The sequence below is a fragment of the Meleagris gallopavo genome, chromosome 8, assembly GCF_905368555.1.
Source record: "Meleagris gallopavo chromosome 8, MGAL_WU_HG_1.1, whole genome shotgun sequence".
In the NCBI taxonomy this organism is placed as follows: domain Eukaryota; kingdom Metazoa; phylum Chordata; class Aves; order Galliformes; family Phasianidae; genus Meleagris; species Meleagris gallopavo.
The window spans coordinates 22,178,649-22,193,255 of record NC_139411.1 but is presented as its reverse complement, the minus strand read 5'-3'; the positions used below and the strand labels follow the sequence as shown (position 1 = coordinate 22,193,255).

The window sequence follows — 14,607 nt, the reverse complement described above, 5'->3', positions numbered from 1 at the left end:
TTAGGCTGGCTCGGGCTCTGCAGCCTGGGAGGTGCAGAATGTCCTCAGTGTAGGCAGCTTTCTGGTAAGGGTGATAGGAAGAGGGAACCGCTGAGGAAAGAGTGCTGAACCTAAAATTTTGAATTGAGTCGATAAAAAAAAAACCCTAACCTATTTAAGTATTTTGTAGCTTTCTGAAATTCTCAAGTGCTCAATATTCCAGTTTCATTTTTATGCCTTCATTCTCTTTCCTACTCTCCCCCTCAAGTAAATAAAACAATAAAGATTCTCCAAAATCACGAGGCATCTTATCTCTGTCCTCCTTGCACTGTCCCACAGAACGACCAGAGATGGTTTTAGGTCATGAGCAGACTTGGCTAATATAGAGTACAATTGACTGAGGTTATTTTCCCAGTGCTTTGGACAGAATAAAGGTTGCAAAAATGCAGCTTAACTGTGTACTTAACAAACTTTGTTCCATTTCTTTAAAGCAAAACAAAACAAAACAAGGTCTCTGCTTAGCATTTCCAAGCTGTTTAACATTTTTTATGAGCAGAGTCATTTTTATAAGGGTTTGGTGTGAAATAACTGGAAACATTCTTTTAATACTTGATGTGGAGGACCGAAGGGCTAATCGTGTTTCACAATAGTTTAGCAAAAGCTTTTGTGCATGAAGAATTTTTTTAAAGGAAGCAATGCTCCAGTAGATATGTATCTCACATAATAATACAGTTGAGTTTGCTGCCACGCCAAAATAGCTTTGATTCTGTGAAGACAAGGAACAGTGAGGTTTTGGCCTCCCCTTCCCGCATGTTAAGTGGAAGGGAAAAGATTGTCAGAAAGAATGCCAAAGAATGCCAAAATGTGGCATTTCTACTCGCCAGAGAGAGCTCAGGGCTGCAGGAATCAGAGTGGGGAAGCAAGGGAACACCATTGTTCACTTCTGTCCTTCAGAATTGGTTCAGGTTCACCAAAATACACAGACGTACAGACGTAGACATAGGTCTATGAATTGCTGTAGTATGAAGCTGGATTTACAAACACTCTTCTTTGAGAGAGTTTCACGTAATGGCTGTGTATATCTTTTCAGATTAAATACATAATAAAGGTTGCTGATGCTTCAGTTTTGCAGGTTGACATCTAATTTTGCATCTATAAAGATAAGAAATGTCAGCCCTCTTGCTGCATTCTGGTTGTTTCTGGTATCATTCCCGTGCTTTTTCTTCTGAATGAATGGGAGCATAAAATGCTGGGCAGAATGTTTCACCCAATGTGTATTATAAATCTCAGATGTTTGATAGGATCGAGAGAAGACATGCTGAGTTTTCTCATTTTCATGTGTCAGTAGATAATTTTGAGATGTTTCAGTTAACAAAACCAAGTAGAGGTTTGGCCTTTTGTTTCTTATGAGCTCCAAAGGAATCAGCTGATTGCCCCCAGTTTGGGTTTGCTGACGTAAGGGCATGTGATGTACAAATGCATTCACTGCTTTTTCTTTGTCACTGACAAACAAGGCTTGCTCTTTGAGGCTGTTGTTTAAACAGCAGGAAAGGACACATATAACCATGTCCCAGATGTGAACCAGAGGGTTTCTAGGGTCTCAACTACAAGTTTCACAAAGCCTCGGCAATTGGACCTGTGAAGAGGGAGGATCCCTTGACACTGTGTCTCACTTATAAATTAAGCAGCCTCCAAGAGAAGTTGTGTTTGTGCAACACCTCATTTAAAAGGCATCTTATCTTTCTGATGTCTGGTAGGTGATCAGATCTGAGTAGGAAGGGGCACAATTTTGCTAGACCCATCTGTCTGTTGAGGAGACAGAGCATGGCGCCGTGTGGAGATGTTACACTGAGCTGCTAGGTGCTACCCAGGCTGTAGAGCCAGTGCCTTGCAAGCATTGCTGCCTTTTTGGCTCAACTGCTTTCCCTTTTACTCCAGCCATGTTGAAACAAAGCCAGTCATGGTATTCACACTGGAAAGTATTTGCAAATTATGCAATTATGGTGCATATTTTTCCTCCACCCTCTTTAATAAATGAAGCTAGTGAACCTGCTTCACTTTCTCCTCAGACAGCCTCTTCTTTCCTTTCCTTTCCACTTCCCCGTGCATCTGCATATCTTTCCCTCCCCCATGTCTAAAGGTATCACTACCCTTCAGGGCACACATTGGGAATATATATTTTTTTCTTCATTACGTTTAAAAGCTACTGCTTTAGCAAAAACAGCTTTTGAGCCGCTGGAACATGAGAACAGCTGTAGCAGTGAGATGAGAAATGGTCCTAATATAGAGAGATTTTGGGGGCTGCGTCGCTGAGTTGGAAATGCCATCCATAGAATATCCCCCTAGTGCTAAAACCCATCGAAATAGATTGGAATGACTTCTTGGATTCTTTATTATTTTTAATGACTTGTTGTGTTATATCCAAAGGAAGTTGGAGAACACTGCTCACTCCTGAACTTAGCTGCAGATGCTCTTCTGCGCGTTTGGTCCAGCTCTGCATGCAGAAGAGTAGATGGAAAGGAATAGGAGAGAGGGGGTATATTTGTACTTGTAAGGGCAGTTGTTTTAAACTGCCCTTCTGTCCAGCAAATAATGCTTGTTTTTTTCCTTCCTCCCCCCGCAGCTCGGGGATTGGATCACATTGCTGAGAACATCCTGTCCTACCTGGATGCCAAATCGCTGTGTGCTGCCGAGCTGGTGTGCAAGGAGTGGTACCGCGTGACGTCGGATGGCATGCTGTGGAAGAAGCTGATCGAGAGGATGGTCAGGACAGACTCGCTGTGGAGGGGGTTGTCAGAGAGGAGAGGATGGTGAGGGAACTGTATCTTTACCTCTTTTGCCCCCATTTAGGACAGTGGGTGCTCTGCGTTTCAAACCGTGTTTGAAGAAGAATACGTAGCATCCTGAAATAGCACACCGGTTCCAAACCTGACAAATCTGAATCTGATTGTCAGGTTCCAAACCTGACAAATCTGGGCACGAGCTCAGATTCGGGGGCTGGGGGCTTAGGGCATCATTTGGCTGTGCAGACAGCGTGGGGGCTTTTTCCTCACTTTCCTCATCTGATCATGCTCTTATCCCACTGTGACAAGTGGGATATACAGAGTGAGATTTTTACGCCCAGCTGTCATTCGGTTCAAATTAAGAAGCTGTGTACGCCCCAGGGGAACACTAAACTAGTCAGCAGTTCACAGCAGAAGAGCTTTTTTGGGGGTGGCAATGGGGCAGCATGTGCTACGTATTAGTTGTTTCCTGATGGGTCTGTTTGTTTTCCTCAGCAGATTTTCACTATTAGATATCTGTTTAATTTTCAAACTGGAAGCTGAGGGTAGGTACCACAGAGAATAGGGGACTTTAGAAATGCAGATAGATTAGTTAATAATCATCTGGAATAGCCTTACTACAATGTGGGTCTCACTCAAGTTTGAAGCTGCTCTGTTAACATTTCATTAGAACTTTCCCTCTCAGGGGCTACGTCCTTTAATACATAATTTTCTTTTCCAAGGGTGTCCCTAGGATGTTGGCAGAAAGGAAGCTGGGTATGAATATTTCATAAACAAGATAAAAGTGACAGCTCAGGCATTTTGGTCGCTATTAAAAAGAAAAAGATACAGAATAGCAAACAAAGACTTCTGTTTCACGGCTAATTTTGTTATACTGCTTGTCTCAGAAAGTAAATGCAAGTAATTCAGAATTATGAAATGTCCTTTAAAAATAAATACTATGTTGATCTGCTTCCAGTTGTATAGTGTTTATAAAGAGTATAAAATAAACACAGAAATGTAGTGGTAACTTTTTCGTCCCCCTTTTTCTAAGTCATCCCAGATGTTTGTCTAAGGGTTCTTGAAAGCCTTTAATGATGGAGATTCTCCCTACCTTGCCTGGGCAAGCAGTACCACTGTTTTGCTAACCATGCTGCCCAGAGCCCCATCCAACCTAGTCCTGAATGCCTCCAGGGATGGGGCATGCACAGCTTCCGTGGACAGCTACTTCTGGTGAACATCATCCTCCTATCTACAGTTCAGGATGTCATATTTAGCCTACACAGACACAGAGAACAGTTTCTCTTTCTACTTTTTGTAGTAATCTTTTGCATAGCTGGGAGATGATCATATTTCCTATACATGGGATGTACTAATAAATGCTCACCCTGTGTTTTCTTGTCCTCTTGTCAGTCTCGATTTGCTTGGAGTAGCCTCACTCCAGTTACTCTTCTTACTCTTCTCCATTCTTGGAGGATGGTGACTTCAGCTGATCATCTTCCTTCTCCTGAGGCATCACCAGAGTTTAATGAGAAGGATTATTTTCTCTGCTTTATGGGGGATGCTACATTTTAGGCTTTCCAGAAGAACATAAGCTTTTTTTTTAACAGTGGTTTTATATTATATATAACTTTTAATTACCCATTCTGTGGAAGTTCTCCTTACCTGTTGTTCCTCATCTTGCATGATTATGTTATAAGTAGAGAACTTGGCACTCATCCTTCTTGAATTAGCTTCTGTGTACTGGTTAGTATTTCTCCATTTTGTCAGATGTACTATGAGTTTAATCTTGTCCTCCAAAGTACTTGTATCTTTTCTCAGCTTTAGCATCATTGGCCACGAAGTAAATATGCTCCCTATTCCTTTCTTCGTCATTAGTGAAAATGTCTAATATGACACATATGAGAGAGACTTCATGCAAGATCCCAGTTGCCTTTCTTTTTGACAGTGCACCGTTGGTAAGCTGTGCTATCTAGCCGTTTGTATGTTCACCCTTGAGCACTTCCACCACTATACTTCTCTAGCTAACTCATGAAACTGACATCTGAGAAGAAATTAGGTCCGTTTGACATGATTTATTCCGGATTGATCAGGGTGGCTGCTGTTGGTCAGCTTTTCATCTTCTAGGAACTCATCTAATTGTGTGCTCTACGATGAGCAGTCTGTGAAGTTCATTTGGACAGTCCACCATTTCCTTGGGTTTACCTTCTTCCTATGAAAAATCTTGCTTTCTATCTCAAAAGACAATCACTCTGTTATTCTGTAGGGAGCAGTAAGGGTTACCCAGATTTACAGAAAAATAGAACAGAAGCCCAAGATTGGGTACTGTTGTTTCCATCTGAATACTTGATTGAGTTGGCCAGTCATCAGAAACTGCAAACAATAGTTGCTTTTATCCTGATCACTGGGATGCCAGGGAAATTCCAAACAGTCCCTTGGCTGACCTGTATGCGACTGACTTTACAAGCAGCAAGACATTGCTTATGGCTAGCAGGACCTTCTAATAGTTCATGTAGTAAAGCTGCAAACAACAGACAGGTTTTCAGGCACATAGGCTTGTATACAGATTGTTCTAGACCTACCCTAAGTCTTCTGTAGTGTGCCATGGCTGTTCTGCACATCTCCGAATCATTTCCAGCCTCCCCAGGCCAGCGGTAGTAATTTTCTTGCACTTCCAAACTGGATCGTGTAAGGATCCACCTAACTGTTGGTTTGTGTGCAGCCATATGTCCCTTCTTCACAAAGATTTGTCCCCAGACAGGGGGTTACTGTTTGAAAACTCAGATTCCTTTGTCCTAAGGAGAAAGCAGCTTTCTCTTAATTTGAATGTAAAGTAGTTTCCCTAATTGTCAAAAGATGTTTTCTTGAGCATTTGTTGTTTTGTTTGTTCAATCCTATAGATTACCTCCCCGCTTATACCTAAAAATTGTAGTGATTTAGTCTGGATTTTGCCCAAAGTATGTCAGCCAGTTAGTGCAGTCTCTCAAATGACTTTCAAGACATGTTATATGGAAAGGACAAGAAAAGAATGCACAACGAAGTATTGAGCAATTAATTATGCCATAATGGAGCGAGGGAGGGGGAAGTGGAGAGCTGGCCCAGTATAAACTCCGTGCCTCCGATGCCAGGATTACACTCGGAGGCATTTGTGCCTCTCTCCGTTTTGCGAGGCATGTTGCCAGGCAGAGCAGCAGTTAGTACGCCCATGGTGGGGTTTACTAGCTTCCACACCGTGTTTGGTGGCTTCTTAACTTCAGGATGAGGAATTTAAGTTTTTTACACAGCAGGTAGTGATTGCCGTTTATGGATTTTTTTTGTAGCAAAAATCTAGCTTGGGATATGAGTATTCCAAATCAGTGTTGAAATGAGGAAGGCACCACCGATGAAGTGTTGCTTACCAAAATAAAGTAGCAGCAGTAAAATGTCCGTGTCCCAAACCTGGTGCTGTTCCTGTTAATGTAGATCAAAGCTAGTCCTGAATGCACAGAGAGCTTGAGGATTCTTCGGCTTCTCATATTTTTTGGTATGCTTTATTTTAAAGGTGACCTCTGATATGAATATGTATGCAGTGGGTATGGGTCATTCTTATTGAGTTGAAGGGGCTCATGTCCAAAATGGTACATTTTCCTTCCGCAAGTGAGGAAGAACTGCTTTGTCATTAATTTTTCAGTGTCTAAATGCAACATCAAAATGTCACAGGCCAAACAAACAAGAAACCACCCTGTGTTACTGAGTAAATGAAGTTAGACTGTGAATCTTTGTGTGCTTTTCAGCAATGGTTACCCATTTCTAAAATGCCAGGGAGACCTTCCTCCCAAATGCTGAAATGTGATCTGTGTTCTTTGTCTTCCAGGGGACAATACCTATTTAAAAATAAACCCCCTGATGGGACTGCTCCACCCAACTCCTTCTACAGAGCACTTTACCCCAAAATTATACAGGATATAGAGGTAAGGAGTAACTTCCTGGTATGATGGGCTTTTTCATTTTGCTTTGCTTTTTTTAACAATCTCTCTCATTTGCTCATGATGCTCAAATTCTGTGAATGTTTCATGCTGATAGAGTATTTCATTACGTATGATGTGTCTGTGTTTATTGGGAGTTTGAAGACCTGGGCTATGTATGAATTCCCAGGCTGTCATCACTGCCTTAGTCAGTGGGGGAGCTGCGTTGTTCAGGAAGTCTCCACACTTTGTACATCAGATGTCATAGCAACACTACCATCTTGACTTTCTCTGTTTCATGGTACTTTGCCCCATCCATGCACATGAATCTAATAAGGTGATAACAGGTGGATCTCGGGAATTGGGAGAGTGTAGTCCCTAAGGCACAGGGAAACAGGAGGCATCTGGGCAGTGTTGCCTTGTATTTGGTGGAGAGCCAGTGCCAAGTGCCATGTTCTGACAGTTGCATAGTGGCAAAAGAGGTGGTCAGGCACTGTCTGGGCAGATTTGCACAAGCCCTTAGAGCTCAGCTGAGACTTTCTCTGCAATTGTTTAGTTACAGAGTCACAGAATTAAAGGTTGGAGTTTGAAAAAAACAACTTTTGGGTCACTGCTCCCTCACCATGCCGGAGCACGCAGGGGAGTTTGGCCGCAGTACGTGTTCCAAACCTTTGCCTGTTTCATTGGTTTCATCACACGCTGCTTCTTTTAGAAAACTGCTGTGTCATTCTATGGATCTGGCTGCAGGAAAAAATGTAAAGTATCAGCTGTCTTCTAGCTCAGAAAGCAAATGGTATCCTGGGCTCCATCAGAAGAGGGGTGGCCAGCAGGGACAGGGAAGTGATTGTCCCCCTCTACTCTGCTCTTGTGAGGCTCCATCTGGAGTACTGTGGCCAGGTCTGGAGCCCCCAGTACAAGAAAGACAGAAAGCTGTTGGAGAGGGTCCAGAGGAGAGCCACAGAGATGATCAGGGGGCTGGAGCACCTCCCCTACAACGACAGGCTGAGGGAGCTGGGCTTGTTCAGCCTGGAGAAAAGAAGGCTGCGGAGTGACCTCACTGCAGCTTTTCAGTACCTAAAGGGAGCCTACAAACAGGAGGAGAATCAACTCTTTGAAAGGGTTGATAACTGCAGGACAAGGGGAAATGGTTTGAAGTTGAGGGAGGGAAGATTTAGGTTGGATGTCAGGGGGAAGTTCTTTACTCTGAGAGTGGTGAGGTGCTGGAACAGGCTGCCCAGGGAGGTTGTGGATACCCTGTCCCTGGAGGTGTTCAAGGCCAGACTGGATAGGGCCCTGGGCAGCCTGGTCTAGTATTAAATGGGGAGGTTGGTGCCCCTGCCTGTGGCAGGGGGGTTGGAGATCCTTGAGGTCCCTTCCAACCCTGGCCATTCTGTGATTCTCAAGCAAACAGAAGTAAAGAAGAGAGAGTTTTGTCTTTTATTTTTACTTCTCTTTTGTTTCCTGTCTCTCAAGACAATAGAGTCAAACTGGCGGTGTGGGAGGCACAGTTTACAGAGAATCCACTGCCGTAGTGAGACAAGCAAAGGCGTTTATTGTTTACAGTACGATGATCAGAAGATAGTCAGTGGCCTACGAGACAACACTATCAAGGTGAGAACTCTCCAGAATGGCATGCCAATGGCACATAGTGCCAGTGCCATGAACAGTAGTGTCCTAATTTCAGTGGCACCTCTCCAATCTCTTGTTACTAAACGAACCTTCTCCTTCACCTCTTACCTAAGCAACATGTACACCTCTTATATTTGTCAAGAGAGACTTCGTTTTCTTTCTGAACAGAATTCGTTAGCTGACTTTTCAGCCAGTAATTACAGATTATATAACTACTCTGTCCTAATGAGGAGGTAAGACCAGTGTTCAGAGCAAACCCGGTAATATCAAAGGCGTTAGCATATTACACCAGCCTGCATGTCACCACAACAATTAGCCCATGCCACTGAGGTAGTTCTGCCTGCAATGTAGGTGATCCGCTGTAGTAAAAAACAGGCCATCAGAGCAGTAGTTGCTTCAAGTATGATGTAAACCTTATTTAGCTGTCTGTTTTGTAATGTTTGCTCTCCTAGATCTGGGATAAAAATACATTAGAATGCAAGCGAATTCTCACTGGACACACGGGTTCTGTCCTGTGCCTGCAGTATGATGAGCGGGTGATCATCACTGGATCTTCAGACTCGACTGTCAGGTGTGTGCTTGTGATTCAGAGCTTTTCATTTGCTTCAGAAAGTTCAGCTTTGTGAGCTGCTGAAATGATCTTTTCTTAAATCTGTGCTGTTCAATTACCTCCATTATCTAGTTCAGCACATTTGCTCAGGAGTGCACTGTCCTTGTTTATCAGATGTCCATGCAAGTGGTTGTCAAGGAGAAATGAGAACCTAAGCAAAGGTCAGCCAAGGTCAAGATGACTTAGGAAGACAATTTGGCATTTCACCAAGGTGCTGCTTGTTTGGACACTCCCTGGGAATGCTTTTACATCCTCCATAGGAATAACTTTTTAAAAGTTGGTTAAGTACTCAAAGCAAGCTTGAAGGTTTAGTCATCTGTTGTCTCTTAATTTTAACAAAGATGCGTGACTAGATCTCCTGTGAGTTTTAATTAAGTTTCAGCATGACGTTTCTTCCTGGTCTTTCTAACTTTGTTTCCTTTCCAGTCTCCATAAAAAGGCTGGACACTTCAAGTCAGCACATGCAGTGCATATTTTCACTATGCAGATGTAAAGTCCACTACAGGATCACAGAGAGCCTAAATCCTGCAGTGTAAATACAGGCACATTTGAATTAGTGAGTTGCATTGTGAACTTGGACACAGAGGAGCAAGTCTGTCTTCTCCATGCTGTTACATATCCTCTTTTTGTCAGAGAATTAGCGATGCCCATGCAGTGAAGTTACAGATGACAAAAAAGCTGTGCCAATGGCCTTTTCTGAAGCTATTACCATGTGTTCCTATGGCTGCAGGCTGCTCATGGTTATCACTGTGCTGCTTGCAAACTACCACTGTTAAGCTAGTGACCATTTCATTTGGTACTTTACACGTGATGCATGTAGTCTTATGGTGTTGTTAGGTTTTGGAATCCTAACATTTGTAGAAATCTAGAATTTTTGTGTGGGAACTGCTCAGTGCTAAATACAGGTTGCAAAAGGAGATGCTTATTTCTGTAACAAGCACTATCATTTTCCATATCAGGCCAGGCAGGCCAAATTGCAGACTGGCTACTTGCCCAGAAATACTTTGTTTTCCACTGTAGCTATAAACGTTTGTGCAGACCCCCGAGGCACATAGGATGCATCACTTTTATCCTTGGGTCTCCTCAAAAAGGGGGGCTTTGTCCAATAGACGCTACAGATGGGCTCTTAATGCTTCTGAGAGCTTAGGGATGCACTTGTCCAGAGAAGTCAGTAGGTCTCCAGCTCCTGTTCAGTTTGGCAAACTTGTCTGCAAATTGCCTGTATGCTAATGGCTCAGGTCTGCAGTCTGCAGTCTTTTTAACTTTGCATTTTGTAATTGGAAGTGTATTTTCTCATTTGTAAACCAGAAGTTGACTTGCTTCAGCTTCTATGCATTAGAAAATGAGGCATTAGAATCCTTTCTCACATCTTGCCTTTCCTAACTGCTCACCATATTGGCAGAAGAAAGTTTCAGCTTTTACAGTGTGATCTGCCTAATGATTCAGCCATTTTCTGCTCTCACACAGTGTATGTGGGATACAGGTGTGATAGTGCCAAAAGGAATCTATTTGTGGAGAATAAAAAAGCCTGCAAACAGGACAGCCCAAAACATTTTTGAGGATTAAAATCTTAATTTCAAGTCCTAGAAGTTCCATATGAAGTAGTTTTCATCTTAAATGATCTTTCAGTACAAACAGTTGGTTCCAATAACATTAAATCAACATGAATGTTCTGTCTTAATTTGGGTATTCAGCGCCTTCTTAGAATGTAGCTGTGTACCAGATGCATTGCAGAGTAAAAGTAACCCATTGTGCAACTTGTAGCAGTTACATTTGTTTGAAGGGCATAACCTTGTCTTTACCTCTGTGTAAGTTATCCTATGAGATGATAGTCCTGTGAGAGAAATCAAAAATGAAACCTGTCTCTGAACTTCCTTCTCCACAGGTCACATTTAAGCAGTCGGTGACTGGGAATGAAGTATGGTAGGCTGACTTGACCAGGAAACATCAGTCTCTAGGGCTGTCAATCTCATGCCTTTCCTTAAACACTAAATTCTCTTAATTAAGGAATGCTTTTTTTATTTTTTTTGTTTTTCTGGCTGGGTTGTTTTTATGGTGTTAACTGCATTGCAGGGATTTTGGCTGCTGGACTGTCTCGATATATGCGTAATCAACAGGTTTATATAACATATCTTTTAATGAAACATGTAATAGATTTAGCTATAACCTGTGGCGTTTGCATCTCTAATATTGCTAGAGAGTTAATTACCCTCCCCTTCCCTTTCTCCCTCTGCAGAAAAACTACTGGTACATTTTTTTAACTCTCTTCTCTCTGGTTTGAAATCTGAAACTGCAGGGTGTGGGACGTGAATGCGGGCGAGATGCTGAACACACTGATTCACCACTGCGAAGCAGTACTGCACCTCCGCTTCAATAACGGCATGATGGTGACGTGTTCCAAAGACCGTTCCATTGCCGTGTGGGACATGGCTTCACCAACAGACATCACCCTGAGGAGGGTGCTCGTAGGGCACCGTGCTGCTGTCAACGTAGTGGACTTTGATGACAAGTACATCGTATCAGCGTCAGGTGACAGAACTATAAAGGTGAGGTATTTCAGAGGCTTTTTTATTTGCAGCACTGAGTATTTACTAACAAAAGGCAATGACCAGACAGGGAACAGTCTTTGGCTGTTATTACACTGATCTTCCTTTAGAAGCAGTATTCCTCCTGCTCATTTCCACTCATCCCTCATCTGTTGAGCTTGTACATCTTGTTGACAGAGCTGTATGGCAAGTAGACCGCAGTGCAGATGCAGTTGAAAAAGAACTCTTTTTTTCCCTGTGTTCTTTTTCAATTTGACTGGTTCCATGATCTGTTTCAGCATTGGTAATACAAAGAGTTGTCAGAGGGCAACACGGGGGCAAAAGCAAAGGTGAGTGGGTAGGAGTTACTTAAGTGTTACTGCTGTGATCCTGATCTGCTGCATTAAAACTGAGGAAAATCCAGTTCTTGTGTAGACTAAATCACAGACTAAATCACTCTCAGGCTGAAGACTGTTTTTGGAAGCTAATTCTAGTACAGTATGGCAGAAATCTTCTGTGTGCTGTGGCCCAAGCTGTGAACACTTTCAGGCAATAGTCACAAGTCATCAGAGGGGTAATTTTCCTGTTCTTAAGGAAGTGTGTTCAATTCAGAACATTCTGAGTGCACCTCTGTATCATACAGATACCATCTTTTGTTAGTCTCTTCTTAATAATTTTGTCTCTGTGTGGTTTCACCTTTCCTGTCACAGGTATGGAACACTAGTACCTGCGAATTTGTGCGCACCTTAAATGGCCACAAACGAGGCATTGCATGTCTGCAGTACAGAGACAGGCTAGTAGTGAGCGGCTCTTCAGATAATACTATCAGGTGAGAGACACACTCCCCGTTGCAGAGTTCTTTGCGAGCATGTTGTCTCTGAATCCCTGGGATGCATGGAGGTTAGACAAGCAAAGTGCTCTGTACCCTTGTCTTCCTTGAAATATGCTTCCTTTGGTAGAGAACATTGGGAACTACTGGGAAGAGATATTAGAAGTCTGTTTTACTGTGTTGTCTTTCATTCTCTGTATCTCAGGAGTCCTATACTAATCAACAAGTTGCATTGCTCTGACAATTCTGGTGTATGAAAGAGCTGGCAAGTAACACTTTCTGTGATGTCCTCTTGTGATATTTTAATTGGGCTATGTGTCTAGTTAAAGGGGTCAGATTTGCAGTAAGAGGCATTTAATCCTCTGCAGAAATCCTCCTGGGCTCTGGCCAAGCTCTTCTTGTGGTACTTGGCACCGGGTTAAGTTTGGAACAGCTGGTTTAGAGCATGAAGTTCAGTTTGCTGCCTTTTGCACTTCTCCAGCTGCCCTTGCTGCAATCTGAGATTTAACTCCTTCTGGTATCATGAGCCAGAATTTCTCCCTACATCTAGCAGCTGCTGGCAGAGGGGTGTCCCACTAGTCTCTGGGTGTACTGAGCAAGCTGGAATAGGAGTGTAAGTTGTGTGGGGAAGCGGCTGTCATTCAAGCAGGAGGAAGAGGAGCCTCCATTTTGTATTCATCTGTGCTTTGAAGAATTGTGTTCCTTCCGATAAAACTGGAAGTCTGGACAGCCTAAGCAGAAAGTCTTCACTTTTGATGTCAGAGTTTATTTTCCTTAGTGAGAATGATTCATGCAGATGTTTGTCTGTGGACTTTGCTTGCAAAATGGTGCCTCTCTGTGCTTTGTGTTCTGGAAAATGGTGGTCCTTTGATGGTCATCACTGGATTGTTGCACTAGGTTTTAGTGTGTGATTGCCTGAGAGCATGAGCTGAAGAGCTGGGGCTTCTGTCCCTTTATCAAGGCAAAAAGTATTAATAGACATCGTGTAGAGTAGCACCATATATGTAGTAAAAACTCCAGATGGAAAAAATAACCCTCTGCTTCTGTACAGTGAAACTTGGTCTCTCAGAGTAAGAAATAGTTAAATGCTACACCATTTAGGGAAGGATCTAAAATATGAGTAATACTAATAAAAATAAATGTCAATGTAGTGATAATGCTAAAGAGGAGTGTGATTACTTTTATGCTTACATTGGGCAAAATCCCTAACTGACAGATAAATTGTGCTAGAATTTCAAGAATGTTGGCAGTGAATCTTAATGGAAGTCAGATTTGGCAGCTGTGTGGGCAAGGCACAAGATTTACCTGTTCACGTAGCTTTCTCCCAGCCATTAACAGAAGGCATATGTCAGTGGAAGAGTGATTAAGCAAGGGCAGGTTACTAAGTCCTCTCTGTGGGTGGCTTGGTGTTTTGCATGTTTGATTTTAATCCATTGTAAAATACCAGATGTTGTGTCGGCCCTTAGTAGGGATTGCCTTCTGGTATTGAATTTGAAGTTGGCCATTCCTCGGTTACGGGGAAACTTTTTTTGCAAAAGGAGCTGACTGTGTGATTACTCATTCTTCAACCATGAATCTAAGGAAGTAGCTGAGAAATCAGTATCTTTCTTCTTTAGAGAGACTCCATGCATAAAAATGATTTAGATTTTGGTTTAGGAGAGAGTTCTCACAAGTGTAAAAGAATGCAGCTACGTAGGCATCGCTGTTACTATGCTGATTTCCACCAGTAGGAAAGTGGCCCATCATTTTAATTTTTATTTTTTTTTTAATCCAGTTACTTAAGTATCTTAGTCACTAGTGCCAAAGCAAAAAAAAAAAAAAAAAAGCTATATCGTTCCGTGTTCCCTTTTAAATGAATGGCTGGCATGGGTGCATGTATGTGCATGTATTCAACCACCACTGTGTGCACACAGGGATCTGCTGCTGGACTCTTGAAGAAAGGGATTCAGGCTCATCTGCCTTCTGTTCATCTTCCTATTCTGCCAGGAGTTCAGGAGAAGTAAAGGCTGTGGTAATTGGGGATGTTCTAATATAGAAGTTCTCCCAAAGCTCTAGGAGGGAAGAGTGGCTGTTCCTTTGCCTGCATTCACTTCATAGCGAAATTTCTAAGTTAATTTTCAAGCCTAAGAGCAGTCTTGTTTCTTTTTCGTCCTTTGACTATTTAAAGAAGTAGAAATTTGAGGAGATTACCAAATCTGGAAAGTTCCCTTGGAACCAATGCTAGATATGCTGTTCTTACACAGCAGTTACTCGTTTTGTGTGTGGAAGCCCATTGTTCTCAGAGCTAAGGGCTGCGATCATCTTTTCTCATCACAGTCAAATTCAGGTA

The 14,607-nt window shown here is 42.5% G+C and overlaps 1 protein-coding gene across 11 annotated transcripts in view; it reads left to right on the top strand.

The window, feature by feature from the left end:
* Positions 1-14,607, top strand: part of BTRC (beta-transducin repeat containing E3 ubiquitin protein ligase) — a 112,298-nt gene that overhangs the window by 85,916 nt on the left and 11,775 nt on the right. For all 11 annotated transcript variants that reach the window (XM_085228956.1, XM_085228957.1, XM_085228953.1 and 8 more), the window contains 6 exons: positions 2,603-2,789; positions 6,595-6,691; positions 8,159-8,296; positions 8,767-8,885; positions 11,221-11,470; positions 12,160-12,278. In XM_085228956.1, coding sequence (XP_085085082.1) covers positions 2,603-2,789; positions 6,595-6,691; positions 8,159-8,296; positions 8,767-8,885; positions 11,221-11,470; positions 12,160-12,278 — 910 coding nt within the window. The remainder of the gene's footprint in view (positions 1-2,602; positions 2,790-6,594; positions 6,692-8,158; positions 8,297-8,766; positions 8,886-11,220; positions 11,471-12,159; positions 12,279-14,607) is intronic.